Raw genomic sequence first — 27,710 nt, 5'->3', positions numbered from 1 at the left:
GGATAGATGGAAAAAAGAGACCATTCTGGCAAAAGATATGAGGGGGGAAAAAAAAGTAAGAAATACTAGAGTGTCTCATGTATGAGATGAAACAGGTGTTGTCAGAGAGCACCATGGTTCCTCTAAATTTGTGACCAAAACCACATTAATTTCTAATATTCTTTATTTACTATATCAATAAAAAACTTATGGCTTTATTTTCCATGATATTAAAAAACTTATGAAAGGTTAAAAAATTGTTTTCCAATAAACAGTACATTTAAAAAATAAAGAAAAAAGTATTATTAGACTAAGCTCATAGTTATTGGAGCAAATTATTGATTTCTGTGAGTTTTTTTTTTTTTTTTCAGGGATTGAGACTACCTTTGCCATCATTTCCACGGGCAATATTTTTGCTTCTTTAAAATCATTACAGGTAAACATTTAAGATATATGTTTCAAATGCCTGATAAATAGTATTATTTTTAGATTTTCTTATGACATGGAAAACCAAAAAAGATCACTTATTAATAATATTCATTTCTCACACAGATATTAGGCATATGGCTTTCATATTTTCATATTAATACTTTACAGTTTATTAAATTATACTTTACAAATATATAAATATTAAAATAATATAGCTATGAAACAGGCACACTTTAATTTTACTGAGTTTTTAATCAAAATTATAACTTTTAATAAACTGTCAAACTGGGCATTTGATCAATAGCCTTAATTTTCATTTTATATTACAGGACTTGCATTGAAGTTTTTAATAGATATCCACTTCAAACTATCAAAAAAGAATTATTTTATTTGCTAGATTCTTTATCACATTCCTAAATATCTTCTCTGTGTTTTTTAAATGAATGATTAGAATATATCTGTTGATTCTTCAAAATAAAATGTGTTTCCACAATTCTAGGTATGATATACTTCTTATTTTACCTCATTTTCATTAATAAAAATCTTGATATCATTTTAATTGCTTTAATACAATTTCCATGTAACCACTTTTAAATTTCCCAAGCAGAACCTAAGTCTAAGTAAATATTTTACACTACATAGTGTTAACTAGAACAACTCCAATTTTTAAAATTTAAACTAAATTAGTATTAAAAACCAACAACAGCAACAACCAAAAAAAACATGCAGCAAAGCAAGGAAAGCATAATACTACTTTAAAAAAAAAAAAAACTTTGTTGACATTACTTTACCAAATAAGGGTTTCCTAATGAAAAGAGGCAAACAACTTGTACCCAAGTATTACAGTAAAATTAAATGGAATTACAATTACAAAATGTAAACAAAATAAACCCAACACATTTTATTTGGATTGTGATTTTTGTTCTTTCAAAATAATATACTTTCCAAAAGTTGAAACTTATATATAATATGCATAAAATTCATATTTTAGATAAGGTACAAATTTATTTGCCAATCTCCTCAAGGAGTTATTGCTTGGAAAATGCAAGAGAATGTAGATGTTAAGTGATATAATGAATGATTTAAAGAGACAGCAACCTTAGTGTAATAAAGGAAAATATCAACAGTATCAAATCAGCTATTTCTGTCAATATTACCAATGTAAGTAGAATCTACATTAAATGCCAATCAGAAACCTATGAGTTTCAGTATTCAGTCCATCATATAAAACCACTAACAAAGATTGTCTCTTTAAATTTTTATTGTATTTTAATCCCCATGCAGAATTTTACAAGCTGGCTCATAAAATGATTTGAAAGTCAATAATATGGTTTGGAGCAACACACCAAAAAAAGTTTTCCTACGCATTTTCCGAAAACATACAAATAAGGGTTAAAACACAACTTTAGTTTCTATCAGGCAGACAAGGCCTTTACCTGAACCCTAGGAACAAAAGGCGTTGTTCTTCTACTAAGGCTTTGGCTCTGGTAAGCAAAATTAAAGAAAAAAGCAATAAAACAAAACCAAAAAGGACAACACGCTGGAACTAAAAGACCAAAAGTAAAAAACACATACAACTATCCCTTAAGTACATTTTTCCATGACAATATATATCTAAATTAAGTAGTTCAATGTAATGAATAAATTAATTTTCCCTAAATGCTTAAATAGATAAAAACTATGTAAAATCTTAGAAGTTTTAAATCAGGTTTTTAAATGTAATCAACATAACAGGAATTAAGACTGAATGTAAAATAATAGATTCGGGCTAATATATTCTGAAAGAATGAGTGTAAACGTAATACAAAGTCAAGATATTTCAAGTTTCACCCTTGAACACACAACATAGAAAAAAATCATAGTCCAAGAAGAAGTCAGATGAAAATACATTATAGAATTATTAGTGAAAAGTCATCTGTAGAAGTAATGTTTCCAAAGAGACATACATGTAACTTTCCAAAGGGATAATACGGCTAACAAAAGTCTAAAAAACATTAGCCAAGTTGGCTTTAGCATTTCTTAAAAGAATAAACACAGAAAGATAAAAAGTGTGCTGGAACACACTGGAATAATTAGTTGATTCATACTTTAAGAATCTATAACAGGCTCTAGTACTTAAACATCATTTTCAGACATTTATTGTGTACCACCTGAGATAACACTGTTTAGAGCTAATCATACTTATTAATGACAATAATATCACATTTCTTTTTATTTATACAGTTCTTCATATTTTTTTAAGCCTTTACTGACAGTTACTGCAAGTTTATTGCCTCTAACAATGCTGGGAGGTAGTTGCTGTTATCTCCAGTATGCAGATGAGGAAACAGAGACATTTTAAAAAAGCTAGATAGACTTGCTCACACTCAACCAAAAAGTAAGATAGTGTAAAGGTAGAAAATAAAACCCTGGGACTTCTCTGGTGGTCCAGTGGTTAAGAATCTGCCTTCCAATGCAGGGGACGTGGGTTTGATCCTTGGTCCGGGAACTAAGATCCCACATGCCGCTGGGCAACTAAGCCCGTGCACCGCAGCTACTGAGCCCGCGCGCTCTAGAGCCCACTCGCCGCAACTAGAGAAGCCTGCACACCGCAACTAGAGAAGCCCATGCGCTGCAACAAAGAGCCCGCACACTGCAACAAAGACCCAGCACAGCCAAAATTTTTTAAAAAAGAAAATAAAGCCCAGTTCTGACTAAATCACTCTATTTCAAATTCTTAGAATAAAATCAGATTTCTTTTTTTTTTCTCTTCTGACTTATTTTGTTTTCATTTTGAAACAGTTTCCAAAGATACCACAATCATCAGAATGTTGTGCCTTTATGTTAACAGTTAAAAGAGGAACAAAATCAGATGCAAGTCTCTGTGTTTGGGAATGGATTTCAGGGCATTTAATCTTTGTTCTTTCACCAAGATTCCATCCCATTCCTCACATTTCTCATGGATGTCTCTCTTGTTTAATTAACAGCTGTATATAGTTAAAAGGCTTCAGACTTTTCCACTGCTACGTGGAAACAGATGATAGGTACTAGGAGGACTGCTGTCGAATTCAACGATCATCAGATAGACCCTGAAGATAGTTTAAGACATAAATCTAAAACCCAAAGGAAAGCAAACCTTAAAAGCAGACTATCATTCGATCATGAGTCATCTTTCTCTTCAAAAACCAAGACGATCTCAAGTCTAAGATGTCTTCCTTTTTGTGTGGAGACATTTCCAAAGGAATGTTTAGATAAGGAGTGTTACTGATATCTGTCTGCATAACCCTTCTCTAGCCAATGGGTAAGGGATATATGAAATTCATAGAGATTAACTAGGCATGCTGAAGAAAAGGACAAACAAGTCACTCAATTTAGAAACAGATCTTTTTTTTCTTGCCTTCTCACCTGTCCTACCTGTTTTAGACCAAAAATATCAAGGTAATGAAAGGTTTTTGCAAATAAATATTACTTTATAACTAAAAGATTTATTTTGAAAGAAATAGTACTTTGAAATAAAGTAATCCTTTAAGGTAAACATTTTTGCATCTTCTAAAATGACCTCAAATGAGCAACTCACAGATTTTTTGAAATCAATTGTCTAAAATCTATGCCAGTTTAAACCTAATCTTCACCCGTAAGCTTATACATTAAACTTGGCTACGTAAACATAATTTGTTTTGTCAGCTTATTTTAAATTAAGGTGACATTAAAATAACACGCAATTAACCATTTTAAAGTGTACAATTCAGTGGCATTTAGTGCATCCACAATGCTGTGCCACCACCACCTCCCTCTAGTTTCAAAACTTTTTTATCACACCAGAAGAATATCCTGTACCTATTAAGTAATCAGTCACTCCCCATTTCCCCATTGCCCCAATTTCTGGCAACTACTAAGCTGCTTTCTATCTCTTCAGATTCTAGATATTTCATAAAGAAATGGTGAAGTATTATGTATCTCACTTCAATTTGTAATTAATATTAATTCATTTATTTTAAGCATGAACTATCTGATAATATCTATAACAATTCAGCCTCACACAAATAAAGAATTTGAATTTGTACACCACAATTTATTTTGTATTTTTAATGTCCTTCCTACTTTATACCACACTACTAACTTCAGGGCATTCCTTTTATGCAACGCTTCTAAAATAACAAGGTTGTAACAATGACATATAAAAGATAAAAGTTCAAAGAAAAACCTTTCATTTACAGAACGTTTTAAAAAGACTATCGAGTATCTAAGTAGATATAAAGGACACATGCCTATTCTTCAGTGACTTATTCCCTTTAAATGGGAATATAAAATGGATATGTACAATATTTACAAGCTCATCACTAAAAGTGGAGTCAGAAAAATATTAAAACAAAGTAACTTAGGGAAACATTGCAACCATAAGTCAGCCACAGACCCTGAAGTAAAATAAAATATGTTTGTCAATAAGAATTAATGTGTTCCTATAGAAAGAAAGAATTCTGAGCCATTCCTCACTTTGAAAAGAGTTAAAGGCTATATCTTATTTTAGCACTCTATCAAAAAATTAGTCAAAGGCTGTAAATTAATTTTAAAATATTGAGAGAATTACAAAAGTAATCCTTCAAAGAAGAAAACTGCTAAATTATGTTAGAACACAAATTTTAAAAAGAATCAAAATAAGGGAGTGCTGACACTGAAAGGCTAATATACAGTCCAGGTGTCATAAACCTGAGCTCATACTAATTTTCTCACCAACTACATTAATGGCACTTTCATAGTTATGCCCTGGAATAATAACAAGTAGCAGCACAATTCAAGCATGGAAAAGAAATAAATGGGATAATTTTTTTTAAGTCATCAAGAGCCTTGTGCACGAAAATAAATAACAATTTGCATTATACGTATATTATATATTTGAGAAAATATCAGTCTGTGAACTGACATAAATATATTAGGAAGGTCAGCTCACATAATATACAAATGATCTTTGTTATCAGGCATTAGTAACGTCATGATTTTGTAAGTGAGCTAAGGGCCCAGGTAAAATCTCACCAAAAGCAAAAATACCCAAAGGTAGAATAGAAGGATATAGGAATCATAATGTTGCCTTGTGACTTCCTAGAAGTTTCCTCGAAGGATGATATTTGTGGACAAATATTTTCCCAACCTCTACATCATTAGAGCAAACCAAAATTGTCTCCAGTTGGCAGAAATGGGGTTAAATATAAAGGAAAATACTATATCCAAAAGGGTATCTTGCTTATGTCTTGCTGCATACAAAGAATGAACATAAAATTAAGTTTCATGAAGGTAAAATCCATGGCTACCTGTTCACTGTTGTATTCTCAGCTACTAGGATTATGACTGACCTGGGGATAGATCTTAAAATACATTTCTGAATTGATAATTGTAGCTTAATTTGGTAAAAATATTTTGGAGAAAAATTTTGGTAAAAGATTTCAAGAATCTTAAAACTTTTTTTTCTTTCATATTGTAATTTTACATCTGGAAAAGTTATCCTGACAAAGGAATTTTGTCCTAACCATATATGCAAGATTTATATTCAAGGATTTCCATGGCATCATTATTTAAAATACTATAAATTAGAAACAAGCAAGATATCCTATAATAGCAAATTAAGTTAAAATGGAGTATTAAATAGCTATTAAAATCATTTTAGGAGGAATTTTTAAAGAAAAATGTTTAAAGGAAAAGTACACAATATATTACTAGTGAAAAAGCAAGTTTCAAAATAGTATACACAGATTTATTACAGTTTTGTTTAAAACTTTATATGTATGTGAATGATTATGTTTTAGTGGCAAGATTACAGGTGATTTTTATTTTTTATTTATTTATCTGTGCTTTCTAGATTTACCAAAACAAATATGTATTATATTTATAAACATTTTCTTGCTGGAACATACTCCTTCTGAGTCATAAAAAAATGATAAAATGGTACTCATTTTAAATTACAGTTATATGGATTTTAAACCAACATCACTTATAAATACAAATACCCATACTTTTAAGTTTATATTTCCCCCAAATATTTAACAGTCTTACCTTTCTACCATATTCACTTTGAACCATGATGAAAAGTAGTTGAATTTGAAATCTGTCTAAATGCCTGCACTATCCTCCTCAATCTCCCCTCCTAGTCCAATTTCTAATACAGCCTTGGGATTTCAAAAGAAGCAACAAAGTGGTACCTACTTATTATGGAAGTCTAACTTCTGCTCCCTCATCCACCAACTGAAGCCAACTACACACACACACACACACACACACACACACACACACACACACACACACACACAGATTTATTTATATACTGGCATCATCAGCCACCCAGAGCATTATTTATAGGTGGAATATTTAAAGGGAGCCACAATTAAAAATAAAAAAGCTAAGATTTATAGCACTTTCTAAAATGGTGGAAGAAAATACACATATATTCGTAACCATAAATGACAACATCTGCGCTGTCAATATATGTAAGAGAATAAGTAAAAAGATGCTACTTATTGTGGAAAACGGAAAAAACACCACTGTCCTCAAATGAAAAAGTTCACTCTGTTTATGAAAGAGAAAGGAAAAGAAAGTAATAAAGAGAAGAAATTCATTTTAGTAAGACATTTACAATCTCCTAATAGTATCTCATCTTTCTTACATAGCTTTTCTGTTATTACCACTTTTGTGATCAAAGTAGTCCCAGAACAGACGTATCTAATGAATTTTACTAAGTTAATTCAGCTTATACTTCCTGTATCTCCATTTAATTAATGAAAATTCTTCAGAAAAATCAAACACTTCTCCTTCCTCCAGAAAATAAAAGGAGAAATTTTGTACCTGATTTAACAAAAAGCTAGAAATTACTCTTAAAATATCAGCCCAAGAATAGTTTAGTTTTTAACTATAACATTAACAATTATCCAAAATTCAATGTCTGAATTTTGAGAATCTAAATAGTTTTTAATAGTCATAAAATTTTAAGTTTAGTAACTCATCAGAATTAGTGTCAATATTAACCTGTTTGTTTCTAAAATATAGGTGGATAAATTTTAATATTTTAAATTTTAGAAATTAATAAAATGTGAGAGCCTGAATTTGCAAAGCTCTTCTAATATGGGTATATGATGGTCAACTGAATTTTTAACTTTTATTATAAAATGTTCAAATTAGGGATCACTTAATATGAAATCTACCTGATACACTCAGTAATCTATTATATATGTCCCCATTTACTTAGTTGAGCAAAAATCATGACTTTGAATTTTGGAAAAATATTACTAAGGTGAAAAAAGGTTTTAGATAGCATCACAAATTCTAATTCTCATTAAATTCCAGAAAATCTAACTCTAATAAAGAAAGCACTCTGATAGATAATTATAATTAAATTTAAATTAATTAAAATTACTAAGAATGAGAAAGTTGATGGTTAAAAGCACAATTATATTCTAAATAGAACTTGGTTTACAAAACAAATGCCATCATATAGTAAAAACACTACTTGATATTCCAAAAAGAGAAATTAATCTAGTGATTACATACTGAAAGTTGTCCAGATAAGAACTGTGGAACATCCCTCAACATGCCAGGACTCATGGGAGATGTAACGGAAATAGAAGGACGATCCAGTTTTTGAGATTCAAATGAGCTAGAACCTGAAATGGTAATTATACATAAAGAATAATAACAATGGCTCTTCATTAGTATTTAATAATCTTTACCATATATCTTTTATTTTTAATGCCCACAAAATGCCATTATATACATCATTTTCTTAGCCACAATGTTCCAGATATACTTAGAGGGGTTTTTTAAAGCATAAGTGCAGCTTAGGGATTCTCTCAAGACCAAGGGTAAACCATCTTCTGTGCCAATTATAGTAGAGACAGACCTCAGAACTTAGTTACTTCATCTGTTGTGGGTACTAAACTCATATCTTACAAAACACACCAGGAAAAATTTAAAATAGAAACTTAGGGAGGAAAAACCAAAACCTAAATCAATAAAGCAACTCAAAGATGGTCTAAACTTGTAATGTTAAAACCGTAAATACTAGAATGCTAACTGTGAAAAGTTTTCAGGAAGTGATTTTTAACCCTATCTGGAAGAATATAATAAATTAGATGGGCAAAAAGGAAGTGAGGGGCTATGAAAAAAAGATACAGAAGAGCAGAAGAAGCAGAACTTCAATACCCAGAAGTTATATGTATGAATTTATTCGTATGGAGGGGAAGGAACAAATTGGAAGTGAATAAAAATGGGGCGAATGAGATACTGACAGAATTAAATGCCTGGAATTCTGGGCTACAAATTTTGGCACTAATAAAATATCCAATGTAAACTTTTATGAGTAAGGTAATAAAAACTGCATTTGAGGAAGATGTCTTTACCATCTTTTTAAAGTGTAGACTGAATTGAGTGAGATGGAAAACAGTTAAGAACAAGTGGAATTCAATAAAATAATAACAGGAATGACTAGAAAATGGAATGGAAAGAAAGAATTGAGGCAATATTACAAAATTAGAAAATGAGGACTCAGAAACTAATTAGATATGAGAGATAAATGAAAAAGGGGGGAAAACATGAAGATTTCAAGTCCTGTAACCAGATATGGAGACAAGAAAGTCCCCTATGTTTCTGTCTTGTTCTCTGCACAGGACAGTGCTGACATTCCCTGGGCTGTAGAACACTGGAGAAGTCCTGTGTGTCGGGAATGGCCGGAGAAGTTAATTTGGAACCTGTCACAGTGACCCTGTGACACCTCAGAGACATCCGAGGGGAAATGTAAAGCAGGTAACAGGATATGTGGATGGGACCAAATGTTGAGTAGATAATTAGTGTTAGAAATTAAACTGCAAAGTGTGTCCCTAATTGGAGGCCCAAATGGATAAAATTCGCTTCTAGCAAGAGTATAGTGTAAAATGAAAGGGGAAACTGCAAGCCTTGGGACCAGAAGTAATGGTGAAACCTTAAATAGTATTTAGAACTGGAAAGAATGCTGCCTTTATACTAGGAAATAAGCCAAGTTTTCTATATGCTAAGCTTCGAGTAACAGGAAGACACTTAGAACATATTCTTTAAACATCCAGGGATGAAGGGACAATGATAGATCATTTTGATAATGTAAACTTAGGAGTCATATGGCAATTAAAACCATATGAAAAGAAAAATTTACTGAGGAACTAAAAACAGAAGGTTAAGAATTGGGCCTTGGAGAAAGCTATTCTTCAACTTTTAAAGCATAAATTAATTTGAGAAAGGACCCTTGTCCTTACAGGAACAATTTTGGAATTGTAGCCGAGAGGCTTTTCAAATAGCTATAATAAGATAAAGGATTCCACGCTGCTCACACAATATCTGAGTGATATAACATAAGTGAATGAAAATTTTACCTACTTCATAGATTGCTGTGAAAACTAAGTGGGATAGTGTAGGTACAACATCTAGCACAGTTCCAGGCACTTATGATGATGATATTATTATATATAATAATTATTATCATTATGTTAGTACTTATAGTTTTATGTGATCACGATATTATTTTGGATAAAATGATTTAGCAACTAGCCAAAAGTACTAAATCAAATAGGTCATACAATCATATTTTAAAGTTTAGAGCTATGCCATTCCAAAAGGATTTCACCTCTCTGGTAAAGATTTTTTTAAAATTTATACTCATAATTGTAATATAAATGTAAAAAAAAATAACATCTATTTTAACAGTACATTCTCAACTGTTGTGTGTCTAGAGACTCCAACCACTTCTCACCACCTTCACTGCACCCACCATGGTCTAAATTACCATAATCTCACCAAATACTAAAATAGTCTTCTCACTGGTCTGTCTGCTTTCGCTCCATTTAATCTATTTTCAACATAGTAGCCTGATTTTAAAACATAAGTTTCTTCTCAAAAACATCCTATGTAGCTCTTGATTTCCCTTAGAGTAAAAGCCAAAGTCTTTACAGTGCCTTATAAAACCTATGCAGTTTGGCTTCCCATTACTTCCCTGTCCTCCTTCCTGCCATTCTTCCCCTTGCTCACTCTCGCAGCCACAACAGCCTTTTTGCTTTTTCTTAAATGCACCGTAGGCTTTCCTGCCTTAGAGACATTGAACCTCTGGTCCTTGTTCCTGGAGAGCTTTTCCCTCAGATCGCCACTCTTTCAAATCTTGCTCCAATCCTTCCTTCTCAATGTCTATCCTGATCAATGTATTTCAAACTGCAACCCTCCTTCTCTCTTCTTTCACAACATGCCTTACTCTCAATCAATCAACAAACTTAATTCATTGGAAAAAATTCATTTGCTTAGTATCTGAAATAGTACTCAAACACAAGTAATAAAAAGTGTCTATATACTTAATGTTATTTTAACTTATATGTCTATTGTTCCATTACTACTCTGTTAAATCAGAACTATTACCCCATTTTCTCAAAATATAAATTAGAATATATGTAATTATTCACTAGATTGTCCCAAGCATTCCCTTCATTTACTGAGGATTAGTTTACAAAGCAGTAAATTTTAAAATTAGGTGAAATTTGGGGAGGGGGTGAAATTTTGGGGAGTGATGATATGTTCATTATTTTTTATTATGATAATGGATTCACATGTATATCAAAGCTTACCTAATTGTGTACTTTAAATACATTCAGTTTATAGTAGTATACCTTAATAAGGCTATCTAAAAATACACAGTAGTTAAGACAGTGTGGTTTAAAAAAACCATCTTAAAATATTATAGACTTTTGTACTTTTTTCCACAATAACATGAAATAATACTAAATTTTCCATCTTTATATGACTGCATACTTGATAACAACACTATTATATTTCTTACTTTGTATTAATAGATTAAAGACTTCATTTGACCCCTGATGATGAACGACTTTATTAATAACATTTTCTTCTAAAATAAATGAAACTTACTGGACTCCAGTTGTGCGTGTGTGCTATCAGGTATTCTAGGTATATCTCTGAAATGACAGAAAAAGAAAAAAAACAAGAAATTGTTTCAACAAATAGTAGCAACTGCTATTTTGATCAGTATCAAACTATATTATAACAGGACAATGTAAAATGGACAAAATTGTGTGTCATAGCAGCGCTATATAAATACGGAAAAAAATAAGTCGTAGTACTTTTTGCTAATAAAAGTGTTCTGGGCTAACCCTATTATTTAAAAGGAATTAAAACTCATATGCATTTAGAGCAGATTTGTAAAAATATATACTTTATTTCCTATGTGCTTCACTACACAATTATCCATTCTAAAAAATTTCTATATTCAACAGGGTACGTTTTATAGATATATTTTAATTATATTCTACTCTTTTACCTGCTGTTGTTCAAATCAGAACATTGAAATTCAAATAAAATATCACCAAAACAAAAGTTAAAATATTCAGATTGTCATTGAAATTTTTTAAACATAATAATTCTACTGAGAAAAATGCAAACATGTTTCTTATTGGACTTAACATAATTACCTTGTAACTGCATTTACACCAAAAGTATGTACATTTTTGTTTGAGATTTGCCAGGAGGGGTATATATTAATGGTTAAGCTCATTCAGAAAACTGCATCAAAAATATTTAAGACATTAAACAAAAATATGATTACAGCATCCTTTAACACCAAGAAATGTATTTGATTAATACCTTAAGCTGATACAGTACAGTTTTACCACATTACAAAACTATGAAAAGACAAAATATAAAATAGATGTAATTTCATGTGACAGATTGGAACATAGTACAACAAATTATATTTATCGCCAACTTAAAAAGTCAATGAGTAATTGACATTTGCTTATTTTTTATGTTATCTTAAAGATGTTGTTTTTCCTTAAACAGTTGCCACCATCTAGGAATAGAATGCCCTTAAGCCCTCTCTTTTTTATATGAAATCTCCATTTTGGAAAAAATATATAAAATTCATAAAATATAGTTGATTCTCATATTTACAATGTAGAGAACCATAGCTTATGAAACTTCTTTTGAAAGTAATTGTTACTATAGTCCCCTTCCACTAATCCTTTTTTCCATTTCCTGAGCTACTAAGATAATAAAAATAATACACCTAAATATCCCTTCTTTTGTAATTAACTGTATATTCTAGCATGATCAGATAAAAAGATGTCATGATTTTTGGTGAGGTATTTTTTGTAAAGGAGGAAAAAGCATTGTCCTCAAAATAATTTAGTTTTATAAAGCAATCAGACATTATTGGATTGCACATTACAAATTATTTAATAGTAGTCAACTTTATACATGTATAAAGTATTCAAACCAACTCACCCAATAGGTCTTGAAACAACAAGCTCCACTTGTGGTTCAGGTTTGGATTCCAGGATGATGTTATACACTTCTTCAAATGTGGCTCCTTGCAATAGTCTTCCATTCCATTCTAATACTTCATCACCTACAGTGTGTGTCAGTAATGATAATCTTAGGAAGAAAAACTAATCCCATAAAATGCACTCGAAACAAAAGCAGTCTCAAACTGCGATTAATTTTGTAGAACAAAATCACCTTTATGGAATAAGAAACATACTGAGAACAGCTCCAGTGGCATAAAATTTGATGACCAGGATGATTAGTGTATTTCACACAAAAGGACAAGGAAGGGTCAGAGGAAAAGATTACATAAAAGTTGTATCTGTGATTTCTAGAATTTTCTCAATGGTGTCTTGTCCCTGAATAGTTGTTAGTTGTTTTCCTTGCAAGGAGAAGAAAGCTGGGAACAATCTATGTCTCCAACTTGGTGACATCACTCTTGTCTCTGTGATTTCTCAATACAAATTCCAATTCTAGAAACTATTAAGATAAGTTGCCTCTTTGAAAATTTTATAACTCTGTATTCTAGGATTCTCAATATACATGCAGCTGAGCACCTTGTCTAAACTCTTTTGTAAAAAGCTTAATACTAAGCATCTCACTGAATCCTCTCCAAGGCACTCAAGGATCTCTTCAATAGTATCCATTATCAAAGAGATAAGGAGTGACACATTTCAGGAAATACGTATTTATCCATGAAGTTTGTTTCCTAAATTATATTGGAAGTTCTTCAAAAGAAATAGGAAGGCTTATGGGAAACAAATTAGGTTAATCTAATCCTAGATACAGACTAGGAATATCTATCAGCAAAAAAATAAGATCAGTAAATATAAAAGTATTTTTATCTAATGTGACTCAAGAACTAGTAGTTACAACTTTCCATTAATGAATAAAGATTAACATAAGTTAAATGAACTTTTTATTACCGGTGAAGTCACTTCTAAGTGAGGATAACTTTCATAACTACTCAAGTTTAACAGTTTAAATGTAAATAATCAAAGATTGAAACCTACCTGGTCTAAGATGTCCTACAGTATCAGCTAAACTTCCTTTTTTAACTTTGGTAATAAATGCACAGAGCCGACCTGATTCAGTCATCTTTCCTCCTACAACCTGTTTAAAAGAAGAAAATGTTAAAACAAGCATATTGTTCAAATGAACACAGCTGAAGATTCAAGTAAAAAATAACTAGACAATTTGCAGGTTTTGAAACTATAGTTTAATATGCTAAAAATAATTTTTAAATAATATAGTGTTACTAATGGGAACTGAGTACATGCCCCAGGTGTGGACTCTACATATTCCAAATGTTTAACAATTTAATCAATTATTTGTTGAAAATGTTTCATACCTTAGAAACAACTTAACGATTTATAATTTTTGCCTTTATTACAGAATTCTTACTTTTGTCATTTCTAAAAACTTATTACAGTACTACATAATTATATTAACATTTCTAGTTATAGAGGTCTAATGTCATAATATATATTTTGTTACTTTTACTATAATGATCATATCTTCTAAAAATTTTATTAGTTGGTACTATTTGGGCATATTGATAACGTGCATGATGATCATGATGATTCATTTTTCCTGAGAAAGTTACAAAATATACTTAATCTCATCAGAATTAATGTAAACCTTAGATCATCTGCATCCCAATTTTTCTGTTTTTACCTTTCTATTAATACATGTCTTTCAGAAAAAGAAAAAACAAAGGTTGGCAATAATGCTGTGAAGTCATATGTGTAGCTATAAGACTGGCCTCTTAAAAATTAATGCTCTGATTCTCATTAACTACCATTCAATCAATAAATCAACTTTATAGCAAGTTAAGCAAATAATAGTAACCAACTTCATTGACTAGAATAGTTTTTTTCCTCTTCTAAATTGACTGAACAACACAGAATTCAAAAATCATTGATTTATCTTATTCCGTGTATTTAGTCCCCAGTTGCAGTGAATTACACTCAGTTGCAGTTCAGTTAATATTAACTCATTATTCTTATGTTTGGTTCTGAAAATTATATATATAGATATTATGGGCTGAAATCCCTGTGTTAATATTTTTAAAGTTTCTTGGCTTGATAAACTTTAATAATAATAATTATACTGATTATATTATTATTGAAATCTCAGAGTACCAGGCACTGTACTAAATGTTTGTATACTGCTTTATTTAGTCTTACTAGATAATAATTCAGTAAGTATTATTATCTCCATTGCACAGATGAGGAGTCTGAGGCTGAGAGGTTTAGTTACCTAACGTTACGTAGCTAGTAAATGCTATAACTAGAAATCAAGCCAAGACTTTTCAACCTCTATACTACACTGCTCTAACAGTATACTGGGCAGATCTGGATTTAATTCTCACCTTCATCACCATCTTTAAGACCATGGGCAAGTTACGACACCTCTCTAAGCTTATTTCTTATCTGTTGTGAGTGTTAATAAAATGATAGATATAAAGTGCTCAGATGAGTGCCAACTGCATGGCAACCAGCCAATAGGTGATGCTCAATTGTATTTACAACCAAAGTTTTCAAATATCTCTCACTTACTGGAATCCACACAACTACTTCTGTAGCAATGGCTTAACTCTAAAACATTTACTCTCTTCGCAATTCAGCTTTTAATTTGCCTTATAGATGCACAAAAAATAAACAGAGCTTTCTTTGGTGTACTTACCAAATAATTATCTGGTATTTTACAGTAAAATATAAATCAATATTTATATTAAATCTCCTAACATAAGTATTTTTGAGTTTCCAGACTTCAAACAGTATTCTCTCTCTCTCTCTCTCTCTCTCTCTCTCACACACACACACACACACACACACACGCACACACATTTTGCTACTCTAATACAAAAATTATATTCCTATGTAATATGTAATACATATATTTCCCAAGTTTGTACATTTAATAATTGAATGAAGCTATCATTTTAAAAGAATATAAACACATATATAGACTTAAAGGACAAACTATAGGTAAAATAAGTTTGAAGAACTCAAGTACGTAACTCAAGTTCTATTTTCCAAAATTATATAAATAAGTATTATTGTAGAATAATGGCAACTTCTTAAATAATACTTGGAAAATGAAAAGGTTTTGAGTAATGAGTGCAAATATTTAGGAATTCTTGAAAATAGAAAAAAACCCCACTAAATTGGTATAGTTATTATATCTTTTGCTGTTCTGATAAATCTGTACAGGAGTATAGAGTAACATCTCATATATTTCATCACATACCTTCAAGCCAAGCATTGCTCCTGAATCTCGAGGTACACTTCCATCTTTTAAACGCTTATTTAATAAAATGCGACCAATTAAACGATCTCCGTCTTTAGATGGCTGCCACGTCACAGGGTGCTGACATATTGCATCAATAAACACAAAATTAATGTTATTTTATGATAAATGACCCCTTAGTGTGCAATCTTTCTAAACTTCCAACTTCCAAAGTGTTATGATTACACAAACCAGTTTTTATTCAAAACATTGATCAAAAGGGTTTACTAGATTATGTTTATAACCTCATTTTAATAATCTCAAGTTTTTTCAAAATCCAGTTACTGCAAATTCTAACAGTGCTCTGACACAATACTGAAGTTCTATAGTTCTACAAAATCTGAGAAATCTTGAAAATACATGCAAACTCTAATCATCTACACACTGAAGATTAAAAATTCACAAGCAGAAAAGAGACTGCAATTCTATGCACTCGAACTCATTTTAAAATGAGAATTTAATCTTCAAACACTTTTGGAAGACTTTGAAAGACTTTATTACAGTAAAAGTTAAAAGGTCACACTATATTAAAACATGAATTTGAACCTCTGATGAGGGCTTTCTTGAAGTAGGTTTCTAGATTAAAATTACTAAAAATACACAAGCTCCAGTAACTTTCCAAATGAACGTGCATGGGAGAAACAGGCCTAATTCAAAGGTGATGATAGATTATATTTCTCACTTTTTGGAGGTTCCTTGATTCTTTCAGGTCTCTGATCTATTTAGCAAATTAATTTTATTTGATAATTCAATGGTATCCATTGTTAACAACGTTGAAAATATTAGTAGTTTATCTCAGGGCAGAACCAAGCCGTTTATAAATCATGATACCATTCCATTATGAATCATATATCAAATAACAAAGTAAATGATTTGTGTAATCACAGTTTCACAGTTATCTGAAAGTAACATGCACATCTTCATGCAAAATTTAGCAGGCAAAAGACAAGTTCCAGTAAATCACATCTATATGGTAAAAAGATTTCAAAAGTCTCACTATACTAAAAGCAAAATAATAAATACCAAAGCAGATGGCAATGGTTCTAATACTAATTAATACTACACTAAAATGCTATGACAATAAAACAAAAGAGAAAAACGACAGTGAAAGGGAAAAAAGAAAAACAACTTTTTCTGTGCAAACAGACCCAATCATCTCCCTTTTGCCTGGGATTCAAACTGTTAATAATTTAATTTTCATCCCAAGGAAAATATATGCAAGCAATCAAATAAGCCAATCCAAAAAAATTCTTTATATTTGTGGTATATAATAACATTACAAAGTTCTTTCATACGACCATAAACAAAACATTCCTTTGTTCCTAATTTTTATTTTCAATTACTTATTTTTTGGTATGCCGTCAAAAAACAAAAACAGCAAAGCAAGCAAGAAGTATTTTGGTTGGTTAGTTTGTTTTGGTTTTGTTTTTCTTTTCTGCACCTTAAGAAATGCTACATTGCCCCTTGAAATGCCCTGTCCTTTTATTATGTTCTGTTTGAATGAGTGACAGAGAGCAAACGAAGACCAAATGAGCAGGTTAAAAGGCAGGCTCCACAATCTCAGTACCTTATCACTATGGCTATGCTCCTCGTTAAGGGTTGTGCTACTACAGGTATCTACCCCAGAGTCCTTAATCTGAGGCTCAGACCATTCCAAATCCTCTTCCAAAGAGTGGCCACCAAAGTACATCATTTTCTTTTGTCTCTCAGACCTGGTGTTAGAGTCCGACAAAACTGCCTGCTCACTAGTTTTTCTTTTTCCCTTTTGACTGTCCCCTACAGGTGTGGGATAAAAAAAAAAAAAAAAAAAAAATACAAAAAAGAAAACATGCAAAGGTGTAAATCAAAAAGGAAAAGTGAAATGATAACGGAAATTAAATAGTAAGGCTCCACATGTCTCACCAAAGACATTGGGGATGCCTCACTGCTATGCCAAGACGTATGGTCCAACCAGTTGTAATCCATGTCTCCTGTGAGAGTCAGACAGACAAAAGAGGGAAGTAAAGGAGACGGCGAAAGAAAGGACAGACAAAGACATAATAAACATTTTAAACTGTGTGATCCTCTCCGGTTCTAAGAACTTTGTCTGTAGCACTCACTATATATACCAAGAGAAAGCTAAGATTTCAAATGACTAAAATTTATAGAATACAGAATATATAGTTTATGTACTCTAGACAGACCCTACAGGACAAAAGTGCTGCATGAAGAGAAAAGGCTAATAATAAACAGGAATAGAAATGAAAAAAATTATATATTCTGAAAAAGAAAAAGACTTTCAGCTAGGTCTGTTACTCGTGCTATTTTTTTCATGCTGGTCTATAGACATGAGTTTTTTCTCCAAAGATTAAGGAACATTTTAAAAATTAAACAGTGGTTTGCTAATGACCACTACAATGAAAAGTGAAGTACTTAAATGTTGTTTCTGGAAGGTAGTATGATATTCCTTATAATGCTGAAACCACCTAAAAATTTTGAGTGATTAAAAAAAAAGAATTGGTTACACAAAAGATTATATGAAAATGACAAAACAGGTTCACTCAATTTCTATTAGTAGAAATAAACTTTCCTTAAATATCATGAATTACTTAATATTACTTTGAAACAATTTTTCAAGTTTTTTTTCAGAAATTGCATTCTCCTAAAAAATAAATTTTCTTTAAAAATAATTTTTTCAGACAATTTATGTAATTGGCAACTAAGAATGAATATCCATTTCCCAAACTTATGTGCTCCTTATTTGCCTTACCTTTGAAAAAGAATTTTTTCATCTATATGTGCACATGTCTTTTTAAGCTCTATTCATACTTTCACTTATTTAAAAATATTTAGTAAACACCTTCCATTTGCTATGCATTGTGCTAAGTCTAGCATAAGGGGTAAAACAACGAGACATTCAGCAGAATGGAGATAAATGCAATATACAAATCACCAGTGTCATATAGGAGAGTACAAAACACTGAAAGAGTATAATAACATCTAATTTAGATTTGGCGGTCAGTAAACACCTCTAAAAAAAGTGATGTTTAAGATGAGAACTGAAATATGTGACTTAAAGGACAGGTAAAGATAAAGGCAGATGAAAAGCATAGGAAAGAGCATTCCAGGAAGAAGTAACAAGATGGTACTGTAAAAAGACTGATGGAACACCAATGTGTCTGAACCAAAAAGATTGAGGGAGAATATGGTGCTAAATGAGACTGGGGAGGCAACACAGACCAGTTTAGAGAGGGCTTCTTATACCATATTAAACATTATGAATTTCATTCACTGAAGGATTTTAAGCAAGATACATGAACTGATTTACATTTTTTTTTCTGATTTACATTTTTAAAAGATGAATCTAAATACTAAAGAGAGGTTGGGTTGGAAGACACCATGAGTTAAAAGACAGTTGCAGGACTTCCCTAGTGGTGCAGTGGTTAAGAATCCACCTGCGAATGAAGGGGACATGGGTTCGAGCCCTGGTCCGGGAAGATTCCACATGTCACGAGGCAACTAAGCCCATGTGCCACAACTACTGAGCCCGCGCACCTAGAGCCCGTGCTCCGCGACAAGAGAAGCCACCGCAATGAGAAGCCCGCGCACCGCAATGAAGAGTAGCTCCCACTCGCCGCAACTAGAGAAAGCCCGCGCACAGCAACAAAGACCCAATGCAGCCAAAAATAAATAAATAAATAAATCTATTAAAAAAAAAAAAAAAAGACAGTTGCAATAACTCATGCAACAGGTGATTATGGCTTGAACATAGGTGATGGTAATAGACATGGTAAGAAAGGGAACTGAGAGATGTTTTGGAGGTAGAAATAAGAGTGTTAAGAAGGACAAACATCAAGGATAACTCCCAGGTTTCTGGCGTTAACAACTGAACAGAATTAAAGACCACTTATGAGAGGAAGAAGCACTATTTATTAGGTAATGGAGAGAAAAGAGTTACTTTATTTCATGGAATCTGTGAGATTCATAGATATTAAAATAAAAATATGCATCTTAGAATTTATTAAACATGGTGATTGATTTTGGATGTATTATTCCAAATACCTGTAATTTATTCAGGAAATCAATTGGTTAAATTATAATAGAGCTTAGAAGGAAGGTCTGAGCTGAAGACAAAAATTGGCCATTATTAGCATACAGCCATGAGTAACTAGATCACTGAGGAACAGAGTAAAGTAAGATATGAAGAGGACCCAGATTGAATTCTAACAGAGTTTGAGATGAGAGAGAGAGACTGAGAGCATGCAGAGACAGAAAAGAAGAAAGGAGGGAGAAAGATGGAGGTCTCCAGACCAAAGAGAAAGAGAGTTTCTTAAACAGGAGGGGAAATCAACTACAGAATGATTTCTACACGTCACCTAAGATAAGGAACTGAAAATTATGCATTTGATTTGGCAACATTAATATCAGGAAGGATGTTAGAAAAAGCACTCTGGGTAGAATGATGAAATTAAAATCAGACTGAAGGAACTGAAGAGTCAAAGGAAGATGAAGAAGTAGGAAAATTTTGTGTAGATGAATGGTTCTCAAAATCCCTAAACTAGCATAATCAACAGCACCTGGGAATTTGTTAGCAATGCAGATTCTTGGGTACCACCTAGACTTAATCAGAATTTCTAGGTGAGGCCTAGAAATTTGGTTTAACAAGCCCACTAGGTGATTATGATCTCACTGTTTGAGAACAGGAGACAATTTTTTTTTTTGACTTTAATAACTTTATTGAGATATAATTCCCATACCATAAAACTCACCCATTTAAAGTGTAGAATTCAATAGTTTTTATTATATTCACAGAAATTTGTTTGTGAAGGACGATGAAGCTGTGCAATTAACATACGCAAAGTTCAGTTTGTAGGGGAAAAAAACATTCTTCAACCTGTTAACTAGAGAAGTGCTTCCCAATCCTTTTCACTGCACAAATGACAATTTAGATTTTACGGCTACCCAAAACCCTGAGCGTATCTGTATCTCAGAAAACCTGTAACTCTTTCGAAATACACCACTGTTCCACAACAAAGTATTGATAAATCTCTGAATTGGATTAAATATAATAAGGAGACTATAAATAAAATTTTTTGGCTGGTTTATGTGAAGATGCGAGACTTCAGCTTGCAATCTCTCTTCTCCCCGTATGCCTAGAAACTACCAAAATTGCGGAAATGTAGTTTTTCCCTCTGTGAATAAATAAGAAATCAGCTGTTTGACCATTTGAAGCTAAAGCGAAAATATCAAACAAAAAAAGTCACATATGGTAGGCCCTCAGTAAACATTTCTTACATGAGTAAATATGTGTTACTGTAAGAATTAAGGTAATCAGAACATATAGAATATATATAGAAAATATATAGAAAATAGTCCTGAACTATCAGGACTGCTAATATTTAGATAATAATACTTATCACTTAGTATTCTTATTTTATAGAGCTTCAAAGGGCAGAACTAAGATAATAAGATGTTTTTCCTTTAGTAGCAGTCAAAAATGTACTGCTGAACTTTCCAGTTCTAGAACAAGAAATAGAAGACAAAAAGAACAAAATGGAAATTTTAGAACTTTTTGAAAAATGATTGAAATTTAAAAAGCAAATGGATGGGTTCAAGAGCAGAATGGAAAGGACAGAGGAACAACAATGTACTTGAAAATAGAACAGAAATTACCCAATCTGAAAAACAGAGAGAAAATAGACTAAATAATAAAATAAACAGAGCCTCAGGGACTTCGGGGATTATAATATATAATTAAGATAATAAAAGATTCATGTCATTGTAGTTCCAGGAGAGGAGAAAGATGGGGTCAGAAAAAGTATTTGAAGAAATAATGACTGAAAATTTCCCAGATTTGCAAAACATGTAAACCTACTGATTCAAGAAACTACATAAGCCCCCAAACAAGAAATACACAAAGAAATCTGTGCCAAGACACATCACAATCAACCTAAAAACTAAAGACAAACTGTTTTGAAAGAGGCAAGAAAGAAACAACAACTGATCTAAAGGGGAAAGACAATTCCAATGACAGTGATAAAATTTCTCATCAGAAACCTTGGAGGCCAGAAAGAAATGGCACAATATTTTTCAACTGCTGAAATAAAAGAAATGTCAACCCTGAATTGAAACAAAAAAAAAGAAGGAACCTGAAAATATCAAGAAGGAATAAAGAACATGGTAAGTAAAAATATGGGTAAATACAATAGGCTTTCCTCCTCCTCTTCAGTTTTCTAAGTTATGCTGAAGTTTGAAGCAAAAAGTATACATTGTCTGATATGCCTTTCAACATACATAGAAGAAACATTTAATATAATTACCTTATAAACAGGGAAAGATACAAGAACTTAAAGTATGTAAGGTTTCTACATCTGTCTAACTAGTAAAATATCAACACCAGCAGGATGTGATAAGTTATACATATGTAACATAGTACCTAGAGCAACCACTAGAAAAAAATCTTTGCAAAGAAATACACTCAAAAACACTACAGATGAATCAAAATGCAATTTTTTTAAAAAAGCTCAAATAACTTATAGAAAGACAAGAAACAGAAAGCAAAAATAAAAAACGGAACAAACAGAAAACAAAAAAGTAAATGGCAAACAAGAAAAATGCAGACCAATTCCCTCATAAATACAGACACATAAATCCTTAACAGAATATTAGCAAATATAATTCAGCAATATATAAAAAGAATTATACACTCTGACCAAATGGTGTTTATTGCTAGAATGCAAGGCTGGTTGAATATTAAAAATCAATGTAAGCTATCACATTCACAAGTTACAAAAGAAAAAATATCATGATCCTATTCATTGATGCAGAAAAAATTCATGCTTAAAAAAAAAAAAACTCACAGAAAGCAAGGAGTGAGGAGAACTTGCTCAAATAAATAAAGGACATCAACCAAAAACCTAGTTAAGATCATACTTAAGGCAAAAGGCAAAATGCTTTACGTGACAAGAAATTTCACGAAAATGAATATCTTTATTTGTAACAGCCAAAAAGTGGAAACAAACAAAATGTCCTTTAATAGGCAAATGGCTAAACAAACTGTGTTATATCCATACCATGGAATAATACTAATAAAAAGGAAAAAACTATTGATACATACAACATAGATGCACCTCAAGGGTAACATACTGAATGAAAAAGAAAATAACAAAATATCACATACCATACTATATGATTTCATTTACATAGTATAAATGATAAAATTATAGAAATGGAGAATAAATTAGTGGTTAGCAGAGGTTAGGGATAGGGTGGGGAGGGAGGAAGGTGTTACTAAATATAAAGTGACAGCATAAGGAAGATCTCTGTGATGGTAGAGTAGCTCTGTATCTTTGTAACAGTGGTACTTACATGAATCCATATATGTGATGTCACAAACCTATACAAACACATTGTTCCAATGTCAATTTCCTGGTTTTGATATTGTTCTATAGTTAAACAAGATGTAACCATTGGGGGAAACTAGGTAAAGGGCACATGGGCTCTCTATGTACTATCTTTGCAATTTCCTGCAAATTTATAATTATTTTGAAATTAAAAGTTAAAAATAATGTGTTGCTGCTTTCATAGGTATTGATAATCCCATCACTGGAAGTGTTCAAAGAAAAGCTGGAGTACCACTTGTTAGCATGGTATAGAGAAGAATGAGTGTAATAAAGTTACATTAAAAGAGCACTAAATCCTACTGAACTCTGATATTCAGTGATTCTATTAGTTTGAATTAAACACATTTAAATATAAAACCTGGTTAAAAATAATCAAAAGATTCACATCTTAGGCTAAGATTTTCTCCTTCACTTATCTCTACGGCAAAATATAAACTAACCCAATAGTACGTGTGTCTGTGTCATGTTGTGTTTGATGCACAGAGGATAAAAAGTTCAGATATTCTATTTATAACATTTTCCCTACAGTCATTAAATAAATGCAAGAGTTTATAAACTGTTTTATGTCACAGTTTTTCATTTGTTTAGGTTAATAAATGTTTTCAATTAAATCACATACTATACAAACGTATTCTTCAACATCTTTATTTTTAACTTAATCATGTTTATAAAGTCACAGCATGTTGCAACAGAAAGAGTTTTATAGCTGAAGCCACAAAACCTATGTTAAAGTATTGGCTCCACTCCTTACTAACTTTATGACTTGGGCAAATCACGTAATACATTAGGCCTCATTTACTCATTTGTATAAAAAGAGATTAATTGTGATATTTCACAGATTGTTGAGAGGCTTAAGTAAGATAATGGTCATGAAAGTGTTTGGCAAATTATAGAGTCATACCAATGTTGACGGTATCATGACCATCTTCATCATTATTAAAGTAACATAATCATAACTTTCATTCTAAATAGATAGGGAAAATTTATCTATGGCCCTTTTATTATTCCTCTCATTTTTCTTCTTGGTATTTTACTTTCTTCCTCAGCTTGTCAGGCTATTTGAGTTGGCATTTTCCAACAGGAAACACTACTTCTGCAAAATGTTAATAGGCTTGAGTGATATGAAGGTCCTCTAGTCAAATAAGCTTAGAAAACTCTGGATTAAATGTAATTAAACAGATTTCTTGAGTGCAGAATTTTTCCTATAGTAATGACAATATGCTTCTTTACAAGAATTATGTAACCTACAGTTTCCACAAACTTATTTGGAACACTAACCTTTCCCGTAGGACAAGTGTTCCAGGAACTATATTTTGATACATAATGCTGAAACCTTCCTGGAGGGTCATTTTTCCTAAGAAAGCCATTACAACTGATCATAAGGCTTAAGACCTTCAAGGGAAATATTCAGTATTAAGGGAGACTAATAGCCCAAGTTAAAAAAAGAAAAAAAAGTTGTATATTGGGAATATTATCAAAGGCAATGGTTTTCAAACTATGTTCCATGGAGTTGCTTCAGAGACAACTATTGGGGTGAGTGTGGAGAACTGAGTCTAAAATGGTGCCCATAATCCCCACCTCATAGTGTTCATGCCTTTGTAAAGGATCTGTGACTTGCTCCTAATCAAGGTGGTGGAATGGCATAGTGATGGAATGTCACTCTCATGATATTGTTAAAATATCCACCCTAGCTAGTCAACTTGCTCTAAGCCTCCTTTGCTTGCTTGATGAAGTAAGCAGCCCACGTGGCAAGGAAGAGCAGGCAGTCTTTAGGAACGACGGGCACCATCTAGGAAGTTCAAGTTGCATCCAATCACAAAGATATGAATTCTGCCAACAATCTGATTGAACCTGAAATTAGATTCTTCCCCCATCAAGCCTCCAGAAACACAGCCCAGGCAACAACCTGATTGTAGCTTGAGATCCTAAGCAGAATACTCAGTGAAGCCATGCTGAGACTCCTGAACAACAGAAATTGTAAGGTGGTAAACATGTGTTGTTTTAAGCCACTAAGTTTGTGGTAATGTGCTCCTAATGCATTGCCAGCTCTGAAAGCAGGCAGATTTTAAAGACAGGGACCAAACCATAAAAGTCAGTAGATCTAAAGGGCCAGGTACGCTTCAACCAACTCTCAAGTTCCAAAACAAAACCAAGGCTAGCTAAAATGTAATATTTGAAATAGGAAGGTAAATTATTCTCCATAATTAGCTTATCTTTTAAACATCTTGCTCCTTTGGTATTACCAATGTATTCTTCTTTAATAACAAGTGACTGATTAAATGATTGTATAGATTACACACATCAGAATTCATTTTAATGATTACACAGTATGAAACTGTTTAGGATCTGTGGGTGCAAATAGGACCTCAAGAAACTTACATTCAAGAAAGGTAGACAGACAGGTAAAATATACGACAGCACAGCTTAGTGTAACATATCTTAATATATATCCATGCTATCCTATTTCATTACAGCTAAGTTGCTATCAATTAAAATATGCACAATTATTTTATATATCACTAGAAAGGAAAAAATGCTACCATTAAACGATGCCAAGCATTTGATGTCAAAAAGAAATTATGTTTTCAAAATGTTGTAATGTGAAAAAAATTTGCTTCTTAGTATGAAAAAACTATGGCATTTCATGAAAAATGTTGATTATTCAGAAAGGGGAGAAATTTTTTAAAACTTAAGAAATGCTTCACTATAGAGGTGATATTTAAACTGTACCTTGAGAGATGCAGTAAGATTTTACTTATTGGCGGATTTTACTTTCTAAGAGGAAAACAACTGGACAATCCTGGCAGAGAAAAGAGAATATATCAAACTACTGCTGCCAATATGAATATATATAATATGTTTGGGAAATGGCAGGTAGTAGATTAACAAGTAACCTTTTCCTAGACCTGTAATTGGATATTGTTTCATGATATGGATCAGTAGTTCTCAACCACTATGTTGTAACACAGTTGTAAAGTGTGTCACAAGTAATGTTACTACTGATAAAGTGACATAGTTTACAAACCAATTTTTAAAAGAGTAAATTTTAAATTAGAATAATTTCAACTTTGCATCTATATTAATGTAAATCCCAGTTAATGTCTTAAGTGAGAGGGAAAGGAAAGGAGTAAAACTACCAAAAGAAATTAGAAATTGCCCATCAGTAGGAAAGCATTAAGGCCTGAGTATGAATTATGTTTCATATTGTAAAAAATGTTGGGGAATTGTTGATCTTTATTATCAATTCACATAACTAATTTCATCAGATGTAAGACAACATTGATTGCTTTATGTATTACCAAGGGAAAAAAATAAAATGCAGCCAATTCTGTTCTAATTTCAGAGATGATAAAACTGTGGGGGAAATGTGTAGATTTGATGAAATACTATACTTAATCCTGGGAGCTACTCAAAGAGAATTATGAATCAGAAGACAAGAATCAAAATCCAGGCCGTGAACTGGATTGATGACCTGAAGCCAATCATTTTACAAAGCGAACCATTTTGCAAAGATCCTTTCCCTTCTAATACAGTGTTATTAGTGAATAAAAGACTGATTGAATAACTATACATGATAACCTGCTGTGGTATCACTGCCACCCTAAGGTACTTATCCAGAATTGAGGCCTCATTTCAGGTTTTATTTAATAATGACACTTATTGAGTACTTACTCTGTGCCAGGAATTGGGATAAACACTTGAGTGGATTGTATTTTCCAAAGGTGGCTACACCATTACACACCCCATTCCACATGTTCTTCTTAAAATGTGACAATGACATCCCTCTACTGAGAGGACAATGTCTATATTCCCTCCCCTTGAACCTAGGAGAATCTAGGACCAACAGAATGTGGTAGAAGTAACACTTCTGTCTTCTGAGGCTAGGTTTAAAAGGACAGCATGGTTTATTCCTGAGTCTCTCTCTCGGGACACATACCTTGGGAGCTGTGAATCCATGTGTAAGAAATACACATATCTAGAGAAAAACACAAAACCACACTAACTAGTCGCCACGAAAACTTATAAACACTAATTCCAGGTCAGCTCTTATTGCTTCCAGGTAATTGTACTACATTTCCTTAATTCATTATCATCTCCATTCTCCTAGAAAAGAATTTCACATTTTTTCTATCCATAGAACTTTAACCTCCTCCCCTGATCCTGATTCTCAGATAATGGTCCTGCTACCTTTTCCATTTCCAGAAAAAAAGAAAAAAATTAGACGAGACATTCCACACTAAATACGGTTTAGAACCAACCGTATTTATCAACCAACATGCATCCGTTTTCATATTTTCTGCCTTCCTTCCTATTATT

General features: G+C 32.1%; 1 protein-coding gene across 38 annotated transcripts in view; it reads right to left on the bottom strand.

The window, feature by feature from the left end:
* Positions 1 to 27,710, bottom strand: part of RIMS2 (regulating synaptic membrane exocytosis 2) — a 607,795-nt gene that overhangs the window by 256,398 nt on the left and 323,687 nt on the right. For 21 of the 38 annotated variants that reach the window (XM_068525902.1, XM_068525911.1, XM_068525907.1 and 18 more), the window contains 6 exons: positions 17,914 to 17,981; positions 15,973 to 16,092; positions 13,731 to 13,830; positions 12,679 to 12,802; positions 11,308 to 11,354; positions 7,921 to 8,033 (listed from right to left, as the gene is read on the bottom strand). In XM_068525902.1, the coding sequence (XP_068382003.1) occupies positions 7,921 to 8,033; positions 11,308 to 11,354; positions 12,679 to 12,802; positions 13,731 to 13,830; positions 15,973 to 16,092; positions 17,914 to 17,981 (572 nt within the window). Of the gene's footprint in view, positions 1 to 1,844; positions 1,893 to 7,920; positions 8,034 to 11,307; positions 11,355 to 12,678; positions 12,803 to 13,730; positions 13,831 to 15,972; positions 16,093 to 17,578; positions 17,788 to 17,913; positions 17,982 to 27,710 lie in introns of all 38 variants that reach the window. The other 17 variants (XM_068525898.1, XM_068525908.1, XM_068525905.1 and 14 more) reach the window with 3 other exon arrangements.

The sequence above is a fragment of the Eschrichtius robustus genome, chromosome 17 (assembly GCF_028021215.1).
Source record: "Eschrichtius robustus isolate mEscRob2 chromosome 17, mEscRob2.pri, whole genome shotgun sequence".
NCBI lineage: Eukaryota > Metazoa > Chordata > Mammalia > Artiodactyla > Eschrichtiidae > Eschrichtius > Eschrichtius robustus.
Note: the sequence above shows the minus strand (reverse complement) of the source record. Positions and strands in the feature narration are given on the sequence as shown.